Source organism: Colias eurytheme, chromosome 7 (assembly GCF_061535395.1).
Source record: "Colias eurytheme isolate Ceu_HAF_F1 chromosome 7, ilColEury1 Martin Lab GWU primary, whole genome shotgun sequence".
NCBI classification, from domain to species: Eukaryota; Metazoa; Arthropoda; class Insecta; order Lepidoptera; family Pieridae; genus Colias; species Colias eurytheme.
Window position 1 is genome coordinate 827,290 of NC_142986.1, and position 23,104 is coordinate 850,393.

General features: G+C 36.4%; 2 protein-coding genes across 2 annotated transcripts in view; one reads left to right on the plus strand and one right to left on the minus strand.

Moving 5' to 3' along the window:
* The first annotated feature begins 178 nt into the window (after positions 1-178).
* LOC149906875 (mitochondrial import inner membrane translocase subunit TIM44) lies at positions 179-10,453 on the plus strand. Its single transcript, XM_090103924.1, has 7 exons — positions 179-327; positions 407-502; positions 582-885; positions 7,596-7,702; positions 8,284-8,373; positions 8,829-8,951; positions 9,510-10,453. Exons 1-7 carry the CDS (start codon positions 325-327, stop codon positions 10,095-10,097), a joined length of 1,311 nt encoding a protein of 436 aa, XP_089960050.1. The 5' UTR covers positions 179-324; the 3' UTR covers positions 10,098-10,453.
* Positions 10,454-12,703: 2,250 nt separating this feature from the next.
* LOC149906876 (echinoderm microtubule-associated protein-like 2) overlaps positions 12,704-23,104 on the minus strand; it is a 78,368-nt gene continuing 67,967 nt past the window's right edge. The window contains exons 13-20 of the mRNA XM_090103946.1: positions 21,292-21,418; positions 20,623-20,753; positions 19,692-19,813; positions 18,939-19,071; positions 16,915-17,002; positions 15,755-15,899; positions 14,757-14,838; positions 12,704-14,354 (exon numbers count right to left, since the gene is read on the minus strand). Of these exons, the coding sequence (XP_089960072.1) occupies positions 14,229-14,354; positions 14,757-14,838; positions 15,755-15,899; positions 16,915-17,002; positions 18,939-19,071; positions 19,692-19,813; positions 20,623-20,753; positions 21,292-21,418 (954 nt within the window). The 3' untranslated portion in view covers positions 12,704-14,228. The remainder of the gene's footprint in view (positions 14,355-14,756; positions 14,839-15,754; positions 15,900-16,914; positions 17,003-18,938; positions 19,072-19,691; positions 19,814-20,622; positions 20,754-21,291; positions 21,419-23,104) is intronic.

Genomic DNA, 23,104 nt, shown 5'->3' on the forward strand with positions numbered 1-23,104 from the left:
GCAGTAATTGATAGAACAAAAATGAGTGATTTTACTAAATGAACCAATTTAAATGTAAATGAATCTTTTTTCCGACGTATACATTATAATCCATTTCAGTGATTTAAAACGTGTACAGAGACAATATCTAGAGACGTCAAATTTTAAATGTCATATGTCACTTTATGTCATTTCGGTTATCAGCAGTTTGTCAGGTTATAAAAATTTGGTTTTATGGAGCCCGTATGAATTTATTGTGTTTTTATTTCCTGACTATATTAAAAGGAAGAGTTATCGAGAAACTGTAATTGTTCGTTCAGAAACAGATAAACAAAAAGCTCAACCATGGTAATATTCTTACGAATAAATTAATTATTATCCAGATGGAGGTTATGGATAGAAGTTCAATTTGTTTTTTGTATTACAGCATGCATGTCGGCAAGTATTATATAGTCCTGCACGTTGGAAAAGCGCAGTACCAGTTCATCTTAAGCCAGTTGTACTTAGTGTTAAATCAGACCAGGTATATTTTCACAACAAAACTTAATCTTTACCATCATCTTAGGTCTAAAATTTCCTCATATTTTGCTGTATTATTATAGTATACGGTTCAAGAATGCCGCCACTACTCAGCACGGAAAGGATTTTTCTCGTCAATCATAGAAAACATAAAGGAAGACATAGCGAAAAACAAGGAAATGAAGGAGAATATTAAAAAATTCAGGGAAGAGGCTCAGAAGTTGGAAAATTCAGAAGCTTTGCAGGCGGCGAGAAAGAAGTTTCATGCTGTGGAGTCAGAGGCTTCTAAAAGTTCTGAAGTGTTGAAAGAGACCTTGGAAGGAATTAAAGGAAAGGTTGGACATGTATTGGAAGAGGCTGGCAAAACTGACATCGCCAAAAAAGCTGGTAAGTGCGTCAATATTTTCGTTTATCTATAAAAATAAGAACAATTGAAGTTTCTAATCATAATTTATGTGACAAACATAAATTTTCTGTTGTTATTTGCTGTTATTTACTGCTTTGGACTAATTTTGATGGTACTTTGACCAGGCTGTAGCTGATAATAAGAAGAACAATCTGTATGTTCTAATTAGTTTTTGTGTTGGATTTTACACACATTTAGACTCTCCTTGACCATGCTCGCTGCAAGGTGTATGAAACATCATGATAGTAGAAATAAATCCTTAAATTTAAGAATAGTTATTCTAAGCATAATTAAAGAATACTAGTAATATTTTTATTACCTTCCTAACCATGTTAATAATAAATATTTTATTAAAAGTAAGTAAAATCTCAATTATCCGACACTTTTAAAATCCAGAGAATGCTGGATTAGTTCAAGTACAGATAACTGGATTATAGACGAAAAACAATAATAAGTAAAATAAAGCATTTATTAGAAAATTATTTATTTATTTATTCTTATTCCAAATATCACTTATTCATAACTGTAAAATATCTCAAAATTAACATCTTATATATAAAATTCTCGTGTCACAATGTTAGTCTGCATACTCCTCCGAAACGGGTGGACCGATTCTCATGAAATTTTCTGTGCATATCGGGTAAGTCTGAGAATCGGCCAACATCTATTTTTCATATGTACCACGGGCGAAGCCGGGGCGGACCGCTAGTGTAATTATATAGTTTTAAAATAATCCTTGATAGAGGTCTGCCTTGGTCCAGCTTGTAGTCCTTGTTTAAAAGCCTTTTCACGCATCTTGCGAAGAAGTATAATATCTTTGGCAGATATGCCATTTTCTTCTGCCCAAGTGATGCAAGTATTGAAACAATTAAATACTGTTTCTGTTTTAACTTTTGTAGAAGGCTCCGTATCTTCTTCCATTACTTCTTCACATATTTCTTCCGGTTTTACTTCAGTCCCTTCAAACCAAGAATTTAATTTTTCTTCACTCGTCTCCAATCCTCTTTTTGATAGATTTTCCAACCAATATGCAGTAGGAATATTTTCTTCAGGTTCCCAATGTTCCACTTTTGATACAGCATTCATAGTGGGCCATAACTCTCTCCATAAAGTTTGTATTAAATAAGATGAAATAGACTCCCAAGCCTGAGCGAGAGAGAATACAGCATCCTTCAAATTAAATTCTTCAATGATCTGCGCTATGTCACCATCTTGTGATATAATATGGATCAGCAATTTATTTTTGTATGAGCAATGTATTCTTTGGATCACATTTAGATTCATCTGCTGAATTAATGGTGTGCTGTTTGGGGGTAGGAAGATAGTTTCAATGTTCCCATCACTTGATTTAATTTCTTGTTCATATGGGTAGCCTATTGTGTTGTCAAGTACAAGTAAAGCTTTTACAGGCAAGTTTGATTTCGTCATAAATTTATACACTTCTGGAACAAAGTCGTTATGAAACCATTCGCTAAATACCTTACTTGTGATTAAATTTTTCAATTGTTTCTTGAAGCAAACTGGCATACAAATGTTCTTGAAAGCGCTGGGATTTTTATCTTTACCGATCACTAACAAATCCAATTTGTGCGTTCCAGAAGCATTAGAACATGGCATAAATTTGATTAAATCTTTACTCTCTTTAAGAGCTGGTCTGCCCCGTTTTTTAGAGGATACAAATATTTTATTAGGCAACAGTTTCCAGAACAAATCACTCGCAGTTGCGGTATAGATTTGGTCAGGAACGAGACCCAGATCCTCTATTTTTTCAATCAAATTTTGAATAGATGGCTGCTCTGCAGGTTCGTCACTTGAAAATTTGTCATCTGATACGTTTAACAAACGGATACTGAATCGCTTTTTAAAATTCTCCAGCCATCCATCGCTGGCGCGAAAATCATATTTATTCGTGATTTTTCTGTAAAATTCCATTGCTTTTTCTTTTAGGTTTTCTCCAGTTATAGGAGTGTCTTTAGAATGATGTTGCTTGAACCACGTGTAGAGAGCCTTTTCCATCTTTGGACAAGCACCAGCTCGTAATGTTTTTCGCTTTCCTGCTTCAACTCCCATCGTTTTCACGTGGTCAAGTATCTTTTGCCTCTTTTTCTTAAGGTCGTGTACAGTAGTACGTCCAATACCATATTCTTTAGCCAATTTGCAAATGTTTTCTCCACTGTCTAACTTTTTTATAATGTCCAATTTATCTCTTAAATGTAGTGTCTTGTGTTTCCGTTTATTTGACATTTTAAACTACAAACTATTCACTCACTCGACAACTCTCAACAATCACTTGAAAAATAAACAGTTAAATACGTGCGCACGTGACAAGTTTTGAGGTTGGACTGCAAAATGACGGCGCCGGGCGCGTGTGAGTAGTCAGTAAAGAGGGGACGCGGGCGGAGGGTGCCGGTTTAATGACCGTGTCGGTGTATTGACGTGCCGGATTAGTGAGATAACACTGTATTTATACATTCCCCTACTATATTGAAGGGCGCTATAACCTGTATTATGCGGGATTGATGTATTGTAAAAATTATTAAAGCTAAAGTTACTACACTATTTTATTGCTTTTATAACTCCCACTTGTTGTATGTTGAATAAATGTTTATCTAATTGTAATTATACTAGCGGTCCCCCCGGCTTCGCCCGTGGTACATATTTCGCAATAAAAAGTGGCCTATGTCCTTTCTCGGGTATCAAAATATCTCTATACCAAATTTCATGCAAATTGGTTACTACTGAAGTAGAGGCGTGATTGAGTAACAGACAGACAGAGTTACTTTCGCATTTATAATATTAGTATGGATGTGCTATTTATTAAATAGGTTTGAAGTTCCGACATCAAACCTTTTTAATAAATAGCACATATAAATAATATGTAGTAAATAATAATGTCAAATCTTTTTTATTTCTTACTTTTCCGTTTTTGAAGTCGGTTGTTTTTAACGTAGTTATTTTTATTAGTGAATATTAAGCTTCCCGTGCGATTAGAGCTTTTTATGAAAATTAAGCTCTCCGTGTGATATGAGCTTCTTGTGAAAATTAAGCTCTCCGTGTGATTAGAGCTTTTTGTGAAAATTAAGCTCTCCGTGCGATGAGTTTTTTGTGAAAATTAGGCTCTTCATGCGATTAGAGCTTTTTGTGAAAATAAAGCTCTCCATGCGATTAGAGCTTTTTGTGAAAATTAAGCTCCCCGTGCGATTAGAGCTTTTTGTGAAAATTAAGCTCTCCGTACGATTAGAGCTTTTTGTGAAAATTAAACTCCCCGTGCGATTAGAGCTTTTTGTGAAAATTAAGCTCTCCGTACGATTAGAGCTTTTTGTGAAAATTAAACTCCGTGTGATTAGAGCTTTTTGTGAAAATTAAGCTCTCCGTGCGATAAGAGCTTTTTTGTGAAAATTTAGCTTTCCGTGCGATGAGTTTTTTGTGAAAATTAAGCTCTCCATGCGATTAGAGCTTTTTGTGAAAATTAAGCTCTCCGTGCGATTAGAGCTTTTTGTGAAAATTAAGCATTCCGTGCGATAAGAGCTTTTTGTGAAAATTAAGCTCTCCATGCGATTAGAGCTTTTTGTGAAAATTAAGCTCCGAGCGATTAGAGCCTTTAATGAAAATTAAGCTCTCCATGCGATTAGTTTTTAGTGAATATTAAGCTTTCCGTGCGATTAGAGCTTTTTATGAAAATTAAGCTTTCTGTGTGATTAGAGCTTTTAGCGAAAATTAAGCTCTCCGTGCGATTAAGCCATAGAAATCTAAATAACAAGACACTAGAAGTCGTAAGCGTGCGTGACCTTGTCGCCACTCAGGTGATTTGCACATCACCAGTGCATTCGTCACTGTTCAGTTGCTCTGGAGACGTATGAGTGTATACATGGTGTGTTTCAGCAATTCCCATTGCGGAAATTCTTCCACAAGTTGTAATTATACTTATAAAGGAATAATATTTCATCGGAAAATATTTTTTTTTAGAAATAATGCCGTTTTTCCTTAAAATTATAGAATATTTGCAAGTATTACGAGTGTCACCATAGTAATCGAAATAACAATGAATGACACAGTCGACCATTCTTATTATCACGTTTGTTCGTATTGGAGCAAAAAGTCTCATATACTTAGGGATGTTATTCTAAAATAAACCGTAAATTCGTGCGTTAGGATACATATTCAAAAGCTTAATTTAATAGTTAAGTTAGTTTTCACTAAAATCAAGCTGTCCAATAAAAGGCATAGTTTACTTGTGTGTACTGTTTAGCTTTCGGTTTGAATGTGTTGATTTTGGCGACAGCGGTTTTCATACGAATTATGACATTATAGCACTTCTATGTGTCTTGTTATTTAGATTTCTATGGATTAAGCTCTCCGTGCGATTAGAGCTTTTTGTGAAAATTAAGCTTTCCGTGCGATTAAAGCTTTTTCTGAAAATTAAGCTCTCGGTGCGATGAGAGTTTTTTGTGAAAATTAAGCTCTCCGTGCGATTAGAGCTTTTTTGTGAAAATTTAGCTTTCCGTGTGATTAGAGCCTTTAATGAAAATTAAGCTCTCCATGCGATTTTGTGCGGTTATCAATTCGGCCGGTAAATTTTTTTTTTATGTATGCACATTGCACACCGATTACTCCGAGGTTTCTGAACCGATTTACGTGATTCTTTTTTTGTTCGATGCGGGATAGTGTCGAATTGGTCCCATAAATTTTTTTTTTCGGATAGGCCCAGTAGTTTTTATTTTATGAGCATTTTTGTCTGTACTCGATGACTAAGTTGATATGTAGCAAGTAACTTTGATTCACTTCCCGGTAACCGATTGAAATTTTGTATACGTAGGTTAGGAAAAATTTGATAGCGATGAAACATTATCATGACATGAAGCTGATTTGATGATGGAATCGGAAGGTGGCCATAGGAACTCAGTAATATATTGACTCAACTTTATCGAGTTTGGGCTCGTTTGGTTCGTGTTGAAAATACACTAAAAAGTAATAAATAAAAATAACTGCGTTAAAAACAACCGACTTCAAAAACGGAAAGGTAAGAAATTAAAAAAAAATTGATATTATTATTAACTACTATTTGATATTATTGTACATATATTTCGCAATAAAAATCAAAATATCTCTATACCAAATTTCATCCAAATTGGTTCAGTAGTTAAGGCGTGATTGAGTAACAGACAGACAGACAGAGTTACTTTCGCATTTATAATATTAGTATGGATTTGCTATACGTTATTGTTAATAATTATTAGGTATAATAATTATACTTACTTAAATAATAATTATACGTCGCGATTATTTTAAGTTATTTCGTAGACTGCGTTGATTTTGTGGCGAATGCCGCCCATGAAACAGACCAGTTATTTTCAATAGAATATTGTTTTAACACTTAAATCTTTACTTATACCTAGGTATATACATACTTTAATTCTAATAATTGCAATAGGTCTTGCACGAGGCAAGTGCTTATAATAATTAATGTTTTAATGTAAAAGTAATTAAAATGAAAACTTAAAATTACGCCAAAGGAATTCGCTATCAATGGTCGTTCCCGTGCGAACCGTCGACTCAGCCTTGTATTAGGGTTTCGTTATGAATTATTATACATCATACAGTCGACTCGTTAATTCGAATCTCGAGGGACTCTTAAAATATTTCGAATTATCGAATGTTAGAAATATCAAATGGTTCGAAATTTGTTAGAGTAAATAAATAAAACATCGAATTATTAAGTGTTCATCAATTATTATTTATGTAATAACTATTAACTCCTATTTTATAACAATGATAAACGTTTAGACTTTAGAGGTACATTTGTCGACGCGACGTGACGACGCGGTTGGCGCAGTGGTAAAGTAACTGCCTACTGAGCCGACGGTCCCGGGTTCGATCCCCGGTCAGGGCAAATATTTGTGTGATGAACTCAATTATTTGTTCTTGGGTCTGGGTGTTATTATCTATATATGTATTTATTAAATATTATATTTATCGTCGCCTAGTACCCACAACACAAGCCTTAATTGAGCTTACTGTGGGACTAGGTCGATTTGTGTAATAATGTCCTATAATATTTATTTATTTATTTATTTATTTGTATGTCTGTAATTTGAATTTACTTAATGATTTTTTCGTTCGAATAACCGAGTGTATAAAAATGTATGAATAGGTATAGTTCGATATATCAAGAGATTTTGTAGGGAACTGGCGATAACTTTGAATTATAGAGTCGACCGTTTGTTTTTTTTACATTTAAAGGTACAAAGTTACATTTGCTACATGATAAATTTTTATTTTCTTATCATACAGGTACTGTATAAATATTAAATTTCTTTTAAATTTAATCTTTTTTACATCCAAGTGACGATGATACAGTCATTGATTTTTCGGTAGTATTTGTAATTAAATAACACTATGTGTATATTATATCAAAATAATAAACCGGTCAAGTGCGTACAAAAATATGTGACCAAAATGTACTCTACCGGTACTTTCGAATTCTCATCTGCACTCAGTTGGACAGCTTACAAGTGACGGCATAGTGCTGAATCTTATTATTTTATGCTCTTATATCGTTCTAGATAGTTCACCTGGTGGTTCAAATGACCCATAACTTTTTCAACATGGGCCTGTAGTCTATTAAGCGTGTTTTCATTTATTTAACATTTATTTTTTTACTATACTTTTAATATGACTATTATTCTTACAGGAAAGCTAACAGAAGACATTTCGAAGACAGCGAAAGATGCTGCGGAGAGCATTGCCGACAAAAGTCAAAAGCTTGGACAGACTACTGCTTTTAGGACTATTTCACAGGTAATAAATTCGTACAATTCACCTTAGTTTGGTAATAAATAAGTATGACACTTAAATCTTAATTTTCCACGTACTTAAAAAGTACGTGGAAAATTAAGATTTCTTAGATATGTTTCATTTTTACATAGCTTCCGGGGGCTGAGGCATTAATAAAAAATCTGCAGAAATACATAACGTAGTTTCTTATTGAGGTTCGTTTAGTAATTTTTAACTAGCTATTCGGTTGAGCTTGAGTTTGATATATATAAATACTAGCGGTCCGCCCCGGATTCGCCCGTGGTACTTACATTTTTAAAATATCCTATCTCTCAAGTTGGATCGAACTGCACTTGGTGTGCGAATTTTATTACAATCGGTTAAGTGGATTAGGAGTCCATTGAGGACAAACAAACATATGTATCAAACTCAAGCTCAACCGAACAAATAGGCCACAAACCTAGAATTCATTAAAATACAATTCTTAATTATCATCAAAAGTTTTAACGTAAAATACAAACAAACCTAGTTACATCCATACATTCTTCAAAATTTCGTGTTTATATTATTGGTGGCATATATTACATATTGTTATAATTTGGCAGGCTACCGAGGTTGTGAAGAATGAAATGTCCCCGCGAGGTCTCGAGGGGCGCGTCTACACGTCGCCCTTGTCGCTCAGGAAACGTGTTGAGGTGAGATCATTCATTTAGCCTATAAATCTATTATACAGTTAACAATGATTGGCTTGTTTAAATTATAACATGCATTAATATTATTATATTTAAGTGTTGATTTATTGTAAATGGATCTCACGGGACTACAAGTCTCTTGAAATATAAAGAAGAAAAAACAAGACAAACTAGCTAGAGCCTGCGATGTCAATCGCTCGGTACCAATCGTCTATCGTGGGTATAAAGTAGCATTTGTGCGAATTCAATATAATAATTTAAATAATCAAATTTCATACGTTTCTTATCAAAAACTGGTCAAAAACTTTTCTGACTGAATTGTCAAAAGTGATTTCTATCGGCAATGAGTTTTTTGATTGTAATATATGTACGCACATTATGAATATTCAGAAGTGTTTTCGAAATAAGTCTGATTTTTTTTGAATTTGAGTACGTTTAATACTTAATTTATTGTTCAGGTCGCAGAAGAAGAGCGCACATTTGCCCCGGACACGGAAACGCTCGGCGTGGAACTGCACAAGGACTCCAAGTTCTACCAGCAGTGGGAGGACTTCAAGAACAACAACCAGTATGTTAATAAGGTATAATTTTTATATGTTATACTTTAAATAAATAAGTTTGCGCACTTAAGCAAATACTCTATATGTTATTATGTATTTGGCCCAATCATTGATAATGGTTCTCACTGTACACTTGCAATGGTTGGTGGTAATGAAACACTTTAGTAGACTGTAGGGTGTATAATAATGTATTCAACTGCTATTACAACTGCTCTTAAACGGACTATATAGTATGACGCACACATACAAAACATACATGATACGTTACACACTACACACTCGTTGAACGACTTAAGCAGTATTTTCGTACTGCTTAAGATCTGATTTTAAATGTCTCTTATAAAATAAAAAAAATGTATGCGTGTACACACGTAAGAAGTGAAACTTCATGTCACGCGTACGGCGTAACGCAAAAATGTTACACTAAATTTTTGTCCAACCCCGATAAAGAAGTTTCACTTCAATAATAATAATAAATAAGTTCGAAAATAATGAATCTGTTAGTTTAGTTAATAACTCAGCCACAACAGCAATTTATGTGTATAAATTATTTATTAACAACTTTATTCATCATTTCAGGTATTAGACTGGAAAATTCGTTACGAAGAATCCGAAAACCCCATGGTACGCGGCGCACGTTTCGTCACTGAAAAGGTTGGCAACCTCTTCGGAAACCTCTTCGAAAAGACCGAATTATCGAAAACATTAACGGAAATATGCAAAATCGATCCCACCTTCACCGCACAGAAGTTCCTCGAAGACTGCGCGAACGACATCATACCGAACATACTGGAAGCCATGGTCCGAGGTGACTTGGAGATTCTAAAAGACTGGTGTTACGAAGGAGTCTACAATATCCTAGCAACACCCATAAATCAATGCAAGCAGCTCGGATATAGACTAGACTCGAAAATTCTAGACATTGAAAACATTGAGTTGGTCATGGGCAAGATGATGGACCAAGGGCCCGTTCTAGTTCTGACATTCCAGTCGCAGCAGATCATGTGCGTGAGAGACGGGAAGAATAATGTGATAGAAGGAAGTCCAGATAAAGTGATGAGGGTAAATTACGTGTGGGTGCTGTGCAGAGACCCGCAGGAACTCAACCCCAAAGCGGCCTGGAGACTGCTCGAACTGTCCGCCAATAGTGTAGAACAATTGATATAGTAGACCGTTGATAGACTAGTAGAACTGTGTTGCTATCGATACAAACTTATTTCCTCTGTGTTGCTGGTTTACCGAGAAATAATTTATTATAGTTGAAGAAATTTTAGATCGGCACACGAATACTGTAAACGGCAGTTGCTGTAAGATTAAGAAGGATCGAATAAGTGTACAAATGCCATAATGCTGTAAAAATCTTAATAAATTGACCTAAAGCACGTACGAAAGATTTCACGTACGTGAATATGTATATTTTCATGTAAAAACATCATATAAAGCCCAACCTACCGATGCAATGTTTAGTAAAACAATTTATGTTTATATTTATAAACTATTCATTTTATATGTATTTTCTGTTAATAAATTGTTTTGGTTATAAATGTGTTTGGATTTTCCCGCTATCCCCTTCATACATAAATTAAATAATATCAACATTGATTTCGAAACATGAGCTAGATCAAGAATTATAAAAACACATCATACTTTTATCTCTATACGTTATATTGAATATTTCGTACCTATTGGCTATTACCTTACCGTTCTTTAGTACAAAACAAACTGTGAATTAAATTCAAAATCAAAACTTTTTCATTCATGTTAACTTTTGTGTTTACGTCATTTTAAGGGTTCCGAAATATAAAAGGAAAAAACGGAACTCTTATAGGATCACTTTGTTTTCCGTCTGTTTGTCTGTCAACACCCTTGTTCACCCAGGAACGAGTGGAGGTATCAAGATGAAATTGAAAAAATCAAACTTATAAACCAACGCAATCAAAAGATACAGCCGTAAATGGTGATAAGTTATTTGCAAATTTCGCAATTCGCAAGGAAATCAAAACCTATCACTAATCACATACAGAAATTGAATATATTTGCTGTCTATCACCTCTTATGGTTTTATCAGTATTAACTTTCATTAGTATTATCAGTATTAAATTTCGTTTAAATTTTTAAATAAACATAATTTAACAAATATTTTAAATTTTTTTAACATTAAACAGTTAAACTACAAGAAATTTTATTATAAATTCTATTGCTTGAAAAAAACAAAAAAGTGAATACACAGTATGTATACACAAGAGATATAATATAATACATATAGTAATGTGTGTATGTTATTTTAAACATGAACATGGTAAAGATTGTCTAATCTAAAAATGAACGCCCCTCCACTGTGTTTACGCTCACATTCAAAGTACGTGTATAGACGCAATACACACAAATTGGTCTGCCTCATTGGTCGTTCAGTCCTCCAGTCCCGTCCATGCCCGAACGACAGGACCAGTTGGCCAACTAGTGCATAAATGACGCGATGCACGACAGAACGGACGTGTCATTCCGTACATAGCGCGCTCTCCCCGCCATACAATGCTAGGCACCTGAACTGATCGCCCGATTAGTTGACAAATCAGTGCGCGAGTGTCAAAGTTTGCAGTAGAGTCGACGCGCGCACACATATAAAGTGGTTCAATAATTATTTGTCCTCACACATTGAAACAATTAAGTTTAGTGGAGGGGCGTTCATTTTTAAATTAGACAATCTCTACCTACCTACTCGTCTATCTCTTTGTCTTAGTTTTAGATTATAGGCAATCGGTTAGGTAAATAAAATAAGGAGTAATTTAATGAATAATTTTATTAATATCACAAAAACACAAAATGAATGTTAAATATTTACATATTGTTAATCAAACCGCAGAATACAAACAATACTACACAGTACGATAGAAATATATTTAAAGCAAAATAAGTTGTAAGTTATAGCTGCAGCCTGCAGGTTTGCGCCCATCCCTTCTCTGCTTTCGTATGCTTGGCTATTTTCTAAGGTGTACCGACCATTTTAAAACCTAGTAAGTAGGTATGTGCAGAAATTTACTAGGTTTTGAATTGGTTAAAGTAATTTACTAGTTAATTTCGAATGAAAATAGCCACATAGGGATGCTAACATAAATTTGGTTTTATGCGATTATAAGTTTATAAGTTTCATTCCCAATTCCCAAGAAAACGTTTTACCCACCAAACTTTGCTACTAGTAGCTCGAATTTTATTATATCTTGGTTAGTTTTAATTTTAATAAAGCGGGGTAAGATAGCCTATTTCAGGAAGAGTTTTTTGTGACCAGTCTTTCGGACGTATTTTCTAGTGCGTTTATATGTCTTAGTCCTTATGTACTTATGCATAATTGAAACTTATTCGTATGATTCCTGTATTTTCTACAATAATATACCTAAAATATACAGATATGACTGTTTTGAAAAAAAAATCAGTAGCATTAAGCTGGACCGTGGATGACATACCTAGTTGTGTTTTTATTTTTAAGAATTAAGCAACGTCTAAGTTACAAGTTGCAATAGATAAATATGTTATAAACACTTTCCATACTACTACCATTAATATTACTGATCTAATTACATATATTATGAAATCAATGAGAACATAAAATTTGATTTTAATAATTTTGTAGGTTCAATTTTTTTTTGTCAGAAGGCTTGTTAAACCACTCATTTCCTTTCTTTTGTCTTACGTCAATAATACAATTTTTAATAAAAAAAGGGTTCTTTGTAAATGTTGAGCCCATTATGCGTTGTGTGAAGATAAATAAAACAAAATTTCAGTAAACATTGTATTTATTAGAGGCACATTCAAAAGACGGACATATCCATCGTATATATTTGTATATACAGAAAAATACAATATTAGTGCTTACGCTACGCGATGAGAGTTAAAATAATTAAAATGAAATGAACCAACCGTGACTAGGTTACAAAGAAATGCTAAAAATAAGGAATGTTGCCACTTTACTATCTTAAAACCTGATCCATGGAAAACTTAAAAATAAATAACTTTTAAATCATTATTAACGCCAATAATTCTACACCAACGTTTTCCATAAATCACATAAAACTTAATACAAATAATAATAACCTAATTTGTAAATCTTATTCTAAATAATACAGATAAAAGTGCCACAAATATTATGCATCAAGAAAAATACACTCAAAAAGCTCAAATCACAATTGACAATATTCGTAGTGTTGCAAGTGTAAAAATACTATATTAATTCAGTGTTGCTAATGTAAATAATTTTCTATTTGTAGGAAATCAATTCGACGGAATATCCTTTGCGAGAAACATACGAAACATATTCACAACCACAAAACAGACAAAAAAATAATTTGTACTCGAAATTAATATGCTAACTGTACTATTCCAATATTCAATAAAAACAAATTGTTAGTAATAAATACGGTTCGCAGTACCGTCAACATAAAAATATAATAAGTTATTTTACGAAATTTAAGTGAAAATAATACACAAATCTTAAATACAAATGATCTCTTGCAAATTTTATACATAATAAGCTCTGAAGCGTTTTTATTACCTTATTACATCGAGATAAACACCAATTATTAAGAATATAAAGAATATTTAGACCGATTATTCATAGATTAACTATTTTCCGATTAACACCGATTTATTATTTGATTACATTAACTTCTTTGTACGCATATAAATAACAAATATCGATTACAAGGAATATTAATCTAAAATTGAATTTCAATGTCAAAGTATGTGCATAAATTTTATTTAGTGTTGTTTAGTACAAACTTTGAATATTGGTCCAGAAGGTAAAATAAATATCAAATTGGGGTAAAATGCGGTTTTGGTACAATCACATTCATCTTATTGTATGAATGATTCCATTATAAAATTTGATTTAAGTTAATTTGTTCAATATTGATTTTCATACATTGAAATGCTTTTTATTTTAGCATTTTGCGATACAATTGACTTTCCGTGATAATTATGTTTCTAATTGAAGTGCTGCTTTAAAATAAGATTACAATCAATGAATTATAGCTTTATATTTTTATTCTGGCAGCACATAATGTTGCCCATACAGTATATTGACTAACATAATGTCGATTGTTGCCAATTATTTTTATTTTTTGGTAACATTTTCTAAACACATAAAATTGAAATACATCGTTTCTCATTTTCATTGTTGGCGATGTTGCTAGTTTTGTTCAGTCAATCCGAGAAGTTTCCAGCTACAGTGTAATCAATGTTGCTAATTCTTAAAGTTGCCAGTTATTATTGTATGGCAGTTGATTATGAAGAAGCTGGCAACACTTAATCAACGATCCATTGCATGATGCTCGTATCGAGTCCTCCGCCGGAAATAAGTCTTGAATCATCGGGTAAGAACCGCACGCTTGTCACGTGGGAGGAATGGCCGCCGTATTGGTGACATAGCGACTGGAAAAATAGGATTGACTATTAATTTATAGAATTAATATTAAAAAAAATGACCTTTAAATCGAGAGAACTGGACAAAGTTTAAATAAAACCAACCGGAAGGCAGTAGTTTTCAAACTGTTCAATCGGTTGATAAGAATAAAGTTAATAGTAAATAAATAATATTATTGAGATACTCTTATTTGAGAAGGATTTAATATAAAAAGTAGCAGTCATAAACGAGATTTTATAACATTAGCATGTCTCATTAAAAGCAATATTATTTTTTTTGTTTGTAATGGAAAACTGCTAAAATAATTATAGGCACCTTTGGTCAAGATAATATAAAGATCAATCGATAAATCGACATTACATAAAGCGACTAATAATGGTTATGGATTAATATAATAAATGTTATGTCACCTTAGGTTGTGTTACAGGATAGGCGTAGAGTTTCACTTTGCCGAAGTCATCGCCCGTTGCGGCCAGACGGCCATCATGGGATCTGAAAATATAAGAATAAAATATTGTTTGTCTCGTGATAGAAGATAAATATTTTTTATCCAATATTTTTGTTTACTTTGTTGATGTTAAGCTCTTAGACCTCGTGTGTGTATGTGCTTGTGAGGGAGTTAATGTGTGGTTGTTATTATATGGGTTGTCGTGTGTCGGGTGGTGATTGTGCGAACATTTGGGGTAGTTATTGTATGGGAGCGGTTATCTTTGTCAGCATTGTTGTGTATCTGTGGTTATAGTGCGGTGATGGTTACTGTAGTGGTTTTTATGTGTGTGTGTTAATCTCTAAGGGTCGTTGGTTGGTTGGTTTAGAATTTAGATGGTTATAGTGTGGCGATGGTACATAATATGTTTGGTTTTATTGGAACAAAGTTCCTTAACGCGCGTTGCGAAAGGAGGCTAGATGAAAAAATTAAGACGAAAAGTTCTAACGACATTTTTACTATAGTTGTGAGTCGTGCGGTGTGGGCGTGTTTTTGTGTCTGTCTCTCTTTCTCTCATAGAACTTCGTTTCAGCCCATGACACCTCACGTTTTTTTTTGTGTAGTTATTATGTATGTCGGATGTTCGGTAATATCAGGGGGGGGGGGGGCTGATATTACCGAACGCAAGCGCATGACTCACGAAGTGCACTTGGACATGGCCGTGGTAGCGGACGGGCATTCAAGTGTTGGAGCTCGTGCCGAGCGGACTTGTCTGTTCGAGTCTATATCAGTCTCTATAATAGTTTGAGTTTAGATTCGCTATACAAAGTATTCATTTCAGTTCATTAGTGATTATGAGTGTTAGATTCCGTTTATGTCTTTTGATGCTCGAAGTTACCCAAGACGCCCAATGTAGAGGATATAACCAGCCCACATAGTTTTAAAATCCAGCCGTCACCGATATGTATGTGTATGTCTCACCTCACACACGAGTTGACATCAGTGCCGTCCGCGTTATCAGGCCACACGCCGACCGAGTGGAAGGTGATGGGGCAAGTGGCGCTGGCCCACACCACGTCCCGCATTGATGTGGGAGTGGGGATCTGGCGACACGTGGTGGCGTTCCCTGGGAGACAAAAATGGTACTTAAGACAAAAAAAAGACGTGTGTCACTCGGGGTCTGCCGCGGTAAAGCTATTGCATGCTATGCCTTCAAGCCACGTCACGGAAGAATTCTACCATACCCGTGGCCCCGTCGTTGATGCGGCTTGACGGAACACAGTGGGGTTTTGGTCGGTAGGAATCCGACATAACCCACGGCCCCTTCCCCGGAGGCCGTGGGTATCTATGCAAGATTTCCCCACTTAAAAAAAAAAAAAAAAAAAATGCCTTCAAGCCACACCTCCGTGCCCGTTGGAGTGGGGACTGTGAGGTTTTTTCGTTACGGAATTTCTCGATTCGGTCCCCGCGCTCAAGGCCCGCGATAGAAGCTATGCAATAGCTTAAAAAAAAAATAGGCGATAACATAATTATTAACTTGACTGACCGGTTGGCTTGGTTAGTAGTGGCCCTGCCTTCCAAGCCAGAGGTCGTGGGTTCGATTACCACCCGGGGCAAATATTTGCGTGATGAACATAGATGTTTGCTGTGTCTGGGTGTTAATTATCTATGTAAGTATTTATTTAAATTATATATGTATGTTTATCAGCCATCTGGTTTCCGTAACACAAGCGAAAGCTTAGTATGGTATCAGATCATGCCGTGTGTGAAAATTGTCCGGGAATATTTATTTATTTAATAACAAAAAACTTAAAGATTTCAAAGTGTCAGAAATAGGTTAAATGGGACCAAACACGAGCCACCGGTGGTCTAATCAACCCGTATAAACAAAGTTATAAGAAACGTAGTTTTAATATAAAATACGAATAATAAAAGATGGATTACAATTAATGCGTTGCACAAATCTCTAATACCGGTAAATTCATTAAAAATTTTCCAAATGTATGCCAAACAAATGATACTTGTACATGAATATTTGGAAAGCATAATATGTACTATCGTTTTTCCTGAGTATACAAAAACATGCAACTTGATTATTACAAATGTAACTTAAATTACATTATAATAAGATATATACTTACAATAAAGTAATTCATAGTCTCCAGAGTTACTTCTGATGTACTGACTGTCTTCAGACCAATCCAGGTGGGTTATAAAGCTGGAGTGACCCTGTTAAGTTTAATTAATTAAAATTATAAATTTATTTAATATAATTTATAACTAGTATCGTCAAAGCCGTAATATAACTTAGCTATATAGATGGAACTACAAAGAAAATGAAACAGTATTTAAAAATGTATCTTTCTACTTTTCATAATACATTTTCATCTAAAGTTCTAGTCTACATCTATCTACACTACAAGCAAAATATGTTATTATTGCCTAAGCTATGTTTTCTATGTTCTACTAAGTTTATAATATTAAAATAAATAATAATGCACTAAGCTTTGCTAACTCACACATAACATAATGACATATAAACTTAAAATTAATAGTATATTGTAGCAACTACATACACTCGCGTATCAATCGTATAAATATACAGGGATACTTGTAAAACACCAGCAACCTCGCAGGACAAGATAGCTAACATCATAAGTAACAACATTTATTCTACGACTTTTAATAATTTGGTAGATTTTTTTTCATACAAAAATAAATACAGTAAAAGTTCCTTATTCGCGCTTCCTTCATTCGCGGTTTCACTATTCGCGGATGGAAAAAATGCGACCTAAATCCTGTATTCGCGGCCTAAAATTCTTTATTCGCGGATCGAATCGGTACATCGGTACATACATATATGTATTTACCTAAATAAAAACCATTCGTTATCCTTAGTAAACGCTTGAACTACAACTACGAATTTATAATGTCGACTAAAAAAAATGAAAAACGAGTAAAAAGTGACAAGCAATTGCCTAAACCTGAAGATAATACCTAATTAAATGGTAATTAATAAATATGTTTGGTTAAATTAAACTGTTTTCTTTATGTAATTGCTTTTTTATTTCGTCACCTAAGAACGTATCCCCTATAACCCCATACAAATTACCATTCCATATTCACGGTTTCTCTATTCGCGGCACATTTACGGAACCTATTACCCGCGAATAAGGAACTTTTACTGTATTCATTTAAATTACGTAAACAAGAAGCGAACGAGAGGGGTATATCATCCTTTCGATAATGAACAGAACATAGACTGATATTTTTTGGTTAAGGCATTCAAATGCTTTATAAATATAAATTTATAAAGAATAGAATAAATTCGATTGCTCTGGCGGGTCACGAGTGGCTGAGTTGGTTAGGCATCCGCCCCGGAATGGCGCGAAAGGATGCGGGTTCGAATCCCGAAATTTATAGAACATAGACTTACAAATGTTTGGAGAGTACAATAAAAGCTTAAAAAATCATTAAAAGTAATTTATTGCGTTATGCCAATAGTCGTAGAACAAATGTTGTTACATATGATGTTAGCTATCTTGTCCTGCGAGGTTGCTGCTGTTTTACAAGTAACCCTGTATATATTTGGACAAAAACGTACTTTACCAAATCGATTTTTAAAGTCGATTTAAACAATAATTAAATAACATGTCAATATGTTGTGTGTATTCTGCCTACACTATACATCTATAAGTTTACCCGTCTACGCTTTCTCTCCGTGCACTAGTGTGGCGTGAAATTCAATATTAATGTAAAATACATTTTCTATCACACGCTACAATATTAAATATCATTAGCTTTTCTATTTTTGAGTGTTATTTTTACGTTTACACTTGCAAAATAAATATTCTCGATGTATTTAGTAATTTAATCTTTTACTTTAGAGATGAAGGTAAAAATTACGGTTGTTAGATTAATTATTTAGTACAACGACATCAGCCAATCTCAACGTTAAAACTATTTGATATCAGTTGGTTTATCATTAAAGCATACACATTTTCAAAATATAAGCCAAACAACAATCATTTACTCACTCACTTACCAACCCACTCACTCACTCGCTTACACATTAAATAGATCCCTCACGAACCCACCAACTGCCGCACAAACGCACCAACTCACTTATTCAATAGCTCACTCACTAATTAACTAACTCACTCACCAAGCACTTGCCAAGTCTGGAATATCTCGTACAATCGTCATCAACTTGATAAATATAAATGAAGTTATCTCTCGAGCCGATGGCCACCAGCTTGTTGTCTGGTGAATATTGGATGGTCTGGATTGGCTCCGTGCTGGAAATAGTAATATTATTTAAATTTCGGTTATTTAGCATTTAGAGAGAATTAAAAAATGTTTGCGTGTACAAGTGTAATCACGTAAGAAGTGAAACTTCTTTATGACCTTATTTTTTCAAAAAATAATTTACTATATGCAACTTTACAGAAATACGTCGAATCACGCGTGGTAGGGATAAGAAAAAGATGGCGCGTAACGGAAAAATGTCACGCGTAACGAAAAAATGTTACACTAAATTTTTTTCCAACCCCGATAAAGAAGTTTCACTTCAAAAACTAATTCATTGTAGTGACATAAGAGAAACAGGGAAAGTGGTTCGAAATACTTTTATAAATCTGAATGAAGAATGTGAAATGTCAAAATCATTATAATATATGTACTTATGCACAAAAAATAGAATAACAAAAGTATTAGATTAAAAAATATTATTCATAAGTAATATAGTGATTGAGCTTGATGATAGATATTTTGGAAATAATGTCGGACATGATTGTAACAAAAATACTATACTAACAAAAATACTATACTGACAAAAAATAGTTCAAACATTAACAATATGAATGAGCGTTTTGTTGATAAACACTACATTATCAATGATTCTAAAGCAAATACTAACCCATCCTGATGCTGTGAAACTAAATCCCTAGAGAGTGGGTCAAAAACGAGCCATTTCCCGCTCGTACAGCCCACTGCGATCACACTACCGTCAGATGACCAAGCGCAACTTTGAGCACGCTCCTGTATACATTATATTAATAAATAAAGCGGTTTTTTATCAGAGTATAGAATTAAAAAAAAAGACGGGTTGCACTGGGGGAGTGCCGGCAGAAGTGAAAACTTGATTATTAACGTTGAGCATGTTTGATATCCATCCGTCTTACGCTTTTTCGATCAGGTCACGTGTCCTGACGCGAGTTTAAGATTTTATACCCATTACAGAAAAAGTGCTCAACGCCGCTAAAGAAGTTTTCACTTCAAAAAGTAAATAAAGCAGGTTTCTGTATTATTTGAAAAAACACGCAGAAAATTTATGAGAAAAGGTCAGGTTATAAATTGTGAATTGTGTCTATTTTAATGAAGTTATCCTTTATAAAATCTAATACATAATTTATATTCTTTGGTTCATTTACAAATGCATTTTCAAACCGTAACAAATCATATTGATATTTTGTATGTTGTCTAACTAAATAACGTTTCACTTGCATTTTGCACCTATATGTTAAATTATTCAATACTAGCTTTCCGCCCGCGACTTCGCCCGCATTTTCAAAGAAAAACCCGTTCCCGTAGGATTTCCGGGATAAAACCTATCCTATGTCCTTTCTCGGGTATCAAAATATCTCTATACCAAATTTCATGCAAATTGGTTCAGTAGTTAAGGCGTGATTGAGTAACAGACAGACAGACAGACAGAGTTACTTTCGCATTTATAATATTAGTATGGATCATACAATACAAATAGCAATGGACCCATAACAGAACCTTGTGGCACACCACTTAAATACAGACATTTCCTATACAATTTTTAATACTGAAATGTTATATACCTCAATATCCTTACTCCAGACAGTAGAATGGCTAAGCCCGTCCCATAATTGAAGTAGTTTGTCCCAACCGCCCGACACGAATTGGGGTAATGTTGGATGAGCGGCTAGACCCCATACTTCGTCTACGTGGCCTGTAATATAAATAATATACTTCAAAATAATGTTGTCGTTTAAGGAAAAATTACTTGCAGACAGATTTCTCTCGTATTTTTTTCAATTTTAAAATGTTTCACATAAATTAAGTGTAGTGTAACAAGAACTTTAATTTTAAATGGATCTTCAGCTTTGAATCTTTGAAAATAAAATATTTCAATTTTTTTAAAATTAGTCAATCCACTTGTTAGTTTACAATAAATTTCTCCTATAACACCATCGATTATTGTAAGTTCTAACTAAAGCAAATCCGGCTCGAAGGATCGTTGCAGAATGGTCCTTCGAGCCGGATCTAACCATACTTATGTTATATAATATATAACATAAGTATGGTTAGATCGTACCGAATACAGCGGGCTATTAGCCGAGATCACCGTGCGGTATAAATTATGACACATTTGTTTAAGTGTATTTCACGAGCTTAAACATAATGGTCCTTCGAGTAGGATCTGATTTGACTTATTTTCAATTATTTATAATATTCTTATTTTTTGTGTTTGTCTTTTTATATCTCACCAAGCACAGCAGGTGTGAAGCCGAGTTCCAAATCCCCATGCAAGATACAGTTTCGTGTAGTGCCGATATATAGCTGCGATCCGCGACCTTCCGCTATCACGCGTATACCGCCGTAGTGGCCTTCGATCTATTGAGAAAATTTTATGTGAGAATCTACTTTTTTGTGCAGTTTTAAGTTGAAGTGATGTTTTATGTATTATCATAGAATTGATGCACGTAAAGAGACATTAATTTATGTTTTTATTACTTTTTATAACTTACCTTGTATTAATTCATAATGTTATGGATGTGTGTTGTTGTTTATGCTTTTTTTCATTAGAAAACGAGTGAGGAAATTTATTTTGCACGTATACTTATCTATTATGCTTCTTACGTTGTTAGAGACTGCTTCACCAAGATTGATTGCTGTAACCAATTTTTAAGCTATTGCATAGTTTCTATCGCGGGCCTTGAGCGCGGGGACCGAATCGAGAAATTCCGTAACGAAAAAACTTCACGCTCCCCACTCCGACGGGCACGGAGGTGTGGCTTGGAGGCATAGCATGAAATAGCTTTACCGCGGCAGTCCCCGAGTGCCACACGTCTTTTTTTTATGGATTCAAAAAAAAAAGACGTGCCCGCCGGCGGAGAGCAGCACACTCACCACGCGCTCGGTGCCGGCGGGCTGCAGCAGCGCGTCCAGCAGCACGAGCCGCCCGTCCCGCCCGCCGGCGGAGAGCAGCACACTCACCACGCGCTCGGTGCCGGCGGGCTGCAGCAGCGCGTCCAGCAGCACGAGCCGCCCGTCCCGCCCGCCGGCGGAGAGCAGCACACTCACCACGCGCTCGGTGCCGGCGGGCTGCAGCAGCGCGTCCAGCAGCACGAGCCGCCCGTCCCGCCCGCCGGCGGAGAGCAGCACACTCACCACGCGCTCGGTGCCGGCGGGCTGCAGCAGCGCGTCCAGCAGCACGAGCCGCCCGTCCCGCCCGCCGGCGGAGAGCAGCACACTCACCACGCGCTCGGTGCCGGCGGGCTGCAGCAGCGCGTCCAGCAGCACGAGCCGCCCGTCCCGCCCGCCGGCGGAGAGCAGCACACTCACCACGCGCTCGGTGCCGGCGGGCTGCAGCAGCGCGTCCAGCAGCACGAGCCGCCCGTCCCGCCCGCCGGCGGAGAGCAGCACACTCACCACGCGCTCGGTGCCGGCGGGCTGCAGCAGCGCGTCCAGCAGCACGAGCCGCCCGTCCCGCCCGCCGGCGGAGAGCAGCACACTCACCACGCGCTCGGTGCCGGCGGGCTGCAGCAGCGCGTCCAGCAGCACGAGCCGCCCGTCCCGCCCGCCGGCGGAGAGCAGCACACTCACCACGCGCTCGGTGCCGGCGGGCTGCAGCAGCGCGTCCAGCAGCACGAGCCGCCCGTCCCGCCCGCCGGCGGAGAGCAGCACACTCACCACGCGCTCGGTGCCGGCGGGCTGCAGCAGCGCGTCCAGCAGCACGAGCCGCCCGTCCCGCCCGCCGGCGGAGAGCAGCACACTCACCACGCGCTCGGTGCCGGCGGGCTGCAGCAGCGCGTCCAGCAGCACGAGCCGCCCGTCCCGCCCGCCGGCGGAGAGCAGCACACTCACCACGCGCTCGGTGCCGGCGGGCTGCAGCAGCGCGTCCAGCAGCACGAGCCGCCCGTCCCGCCCGCCGGCGGAGAGCAGCACACTCACCACGCGCTCGGTGCCGGCGGGCTGCAGCAGCGCGTCCAGCAGCACGAGCCGCCCGTCCCGCCCGCCGGCGGAGAGCAGCACACTCACCACGCGCTCGGTGCCGGCGGGCTGCAGCAGCGCGTCCAG

Bases quoted from the DNA above. Each gene is read 5' to 3' on its own strand.
- LOC149906875 (XM_090103924.1), top strand. The intron at 886-7,595 runs GTAAGTGCGTCA...TTATTCTTACAG, and splicing joins TGACATCGCCAAAAAAGCTG to GAAAGCTAACAGAAGACATT. The intron at 7,703-8,283 runs GTAATAAATTCG...ATAATTTGGCAG, and splicing joins CTTTTAGGACTATTTCACAG to GCTACCGAGGTTGTGAAGAA.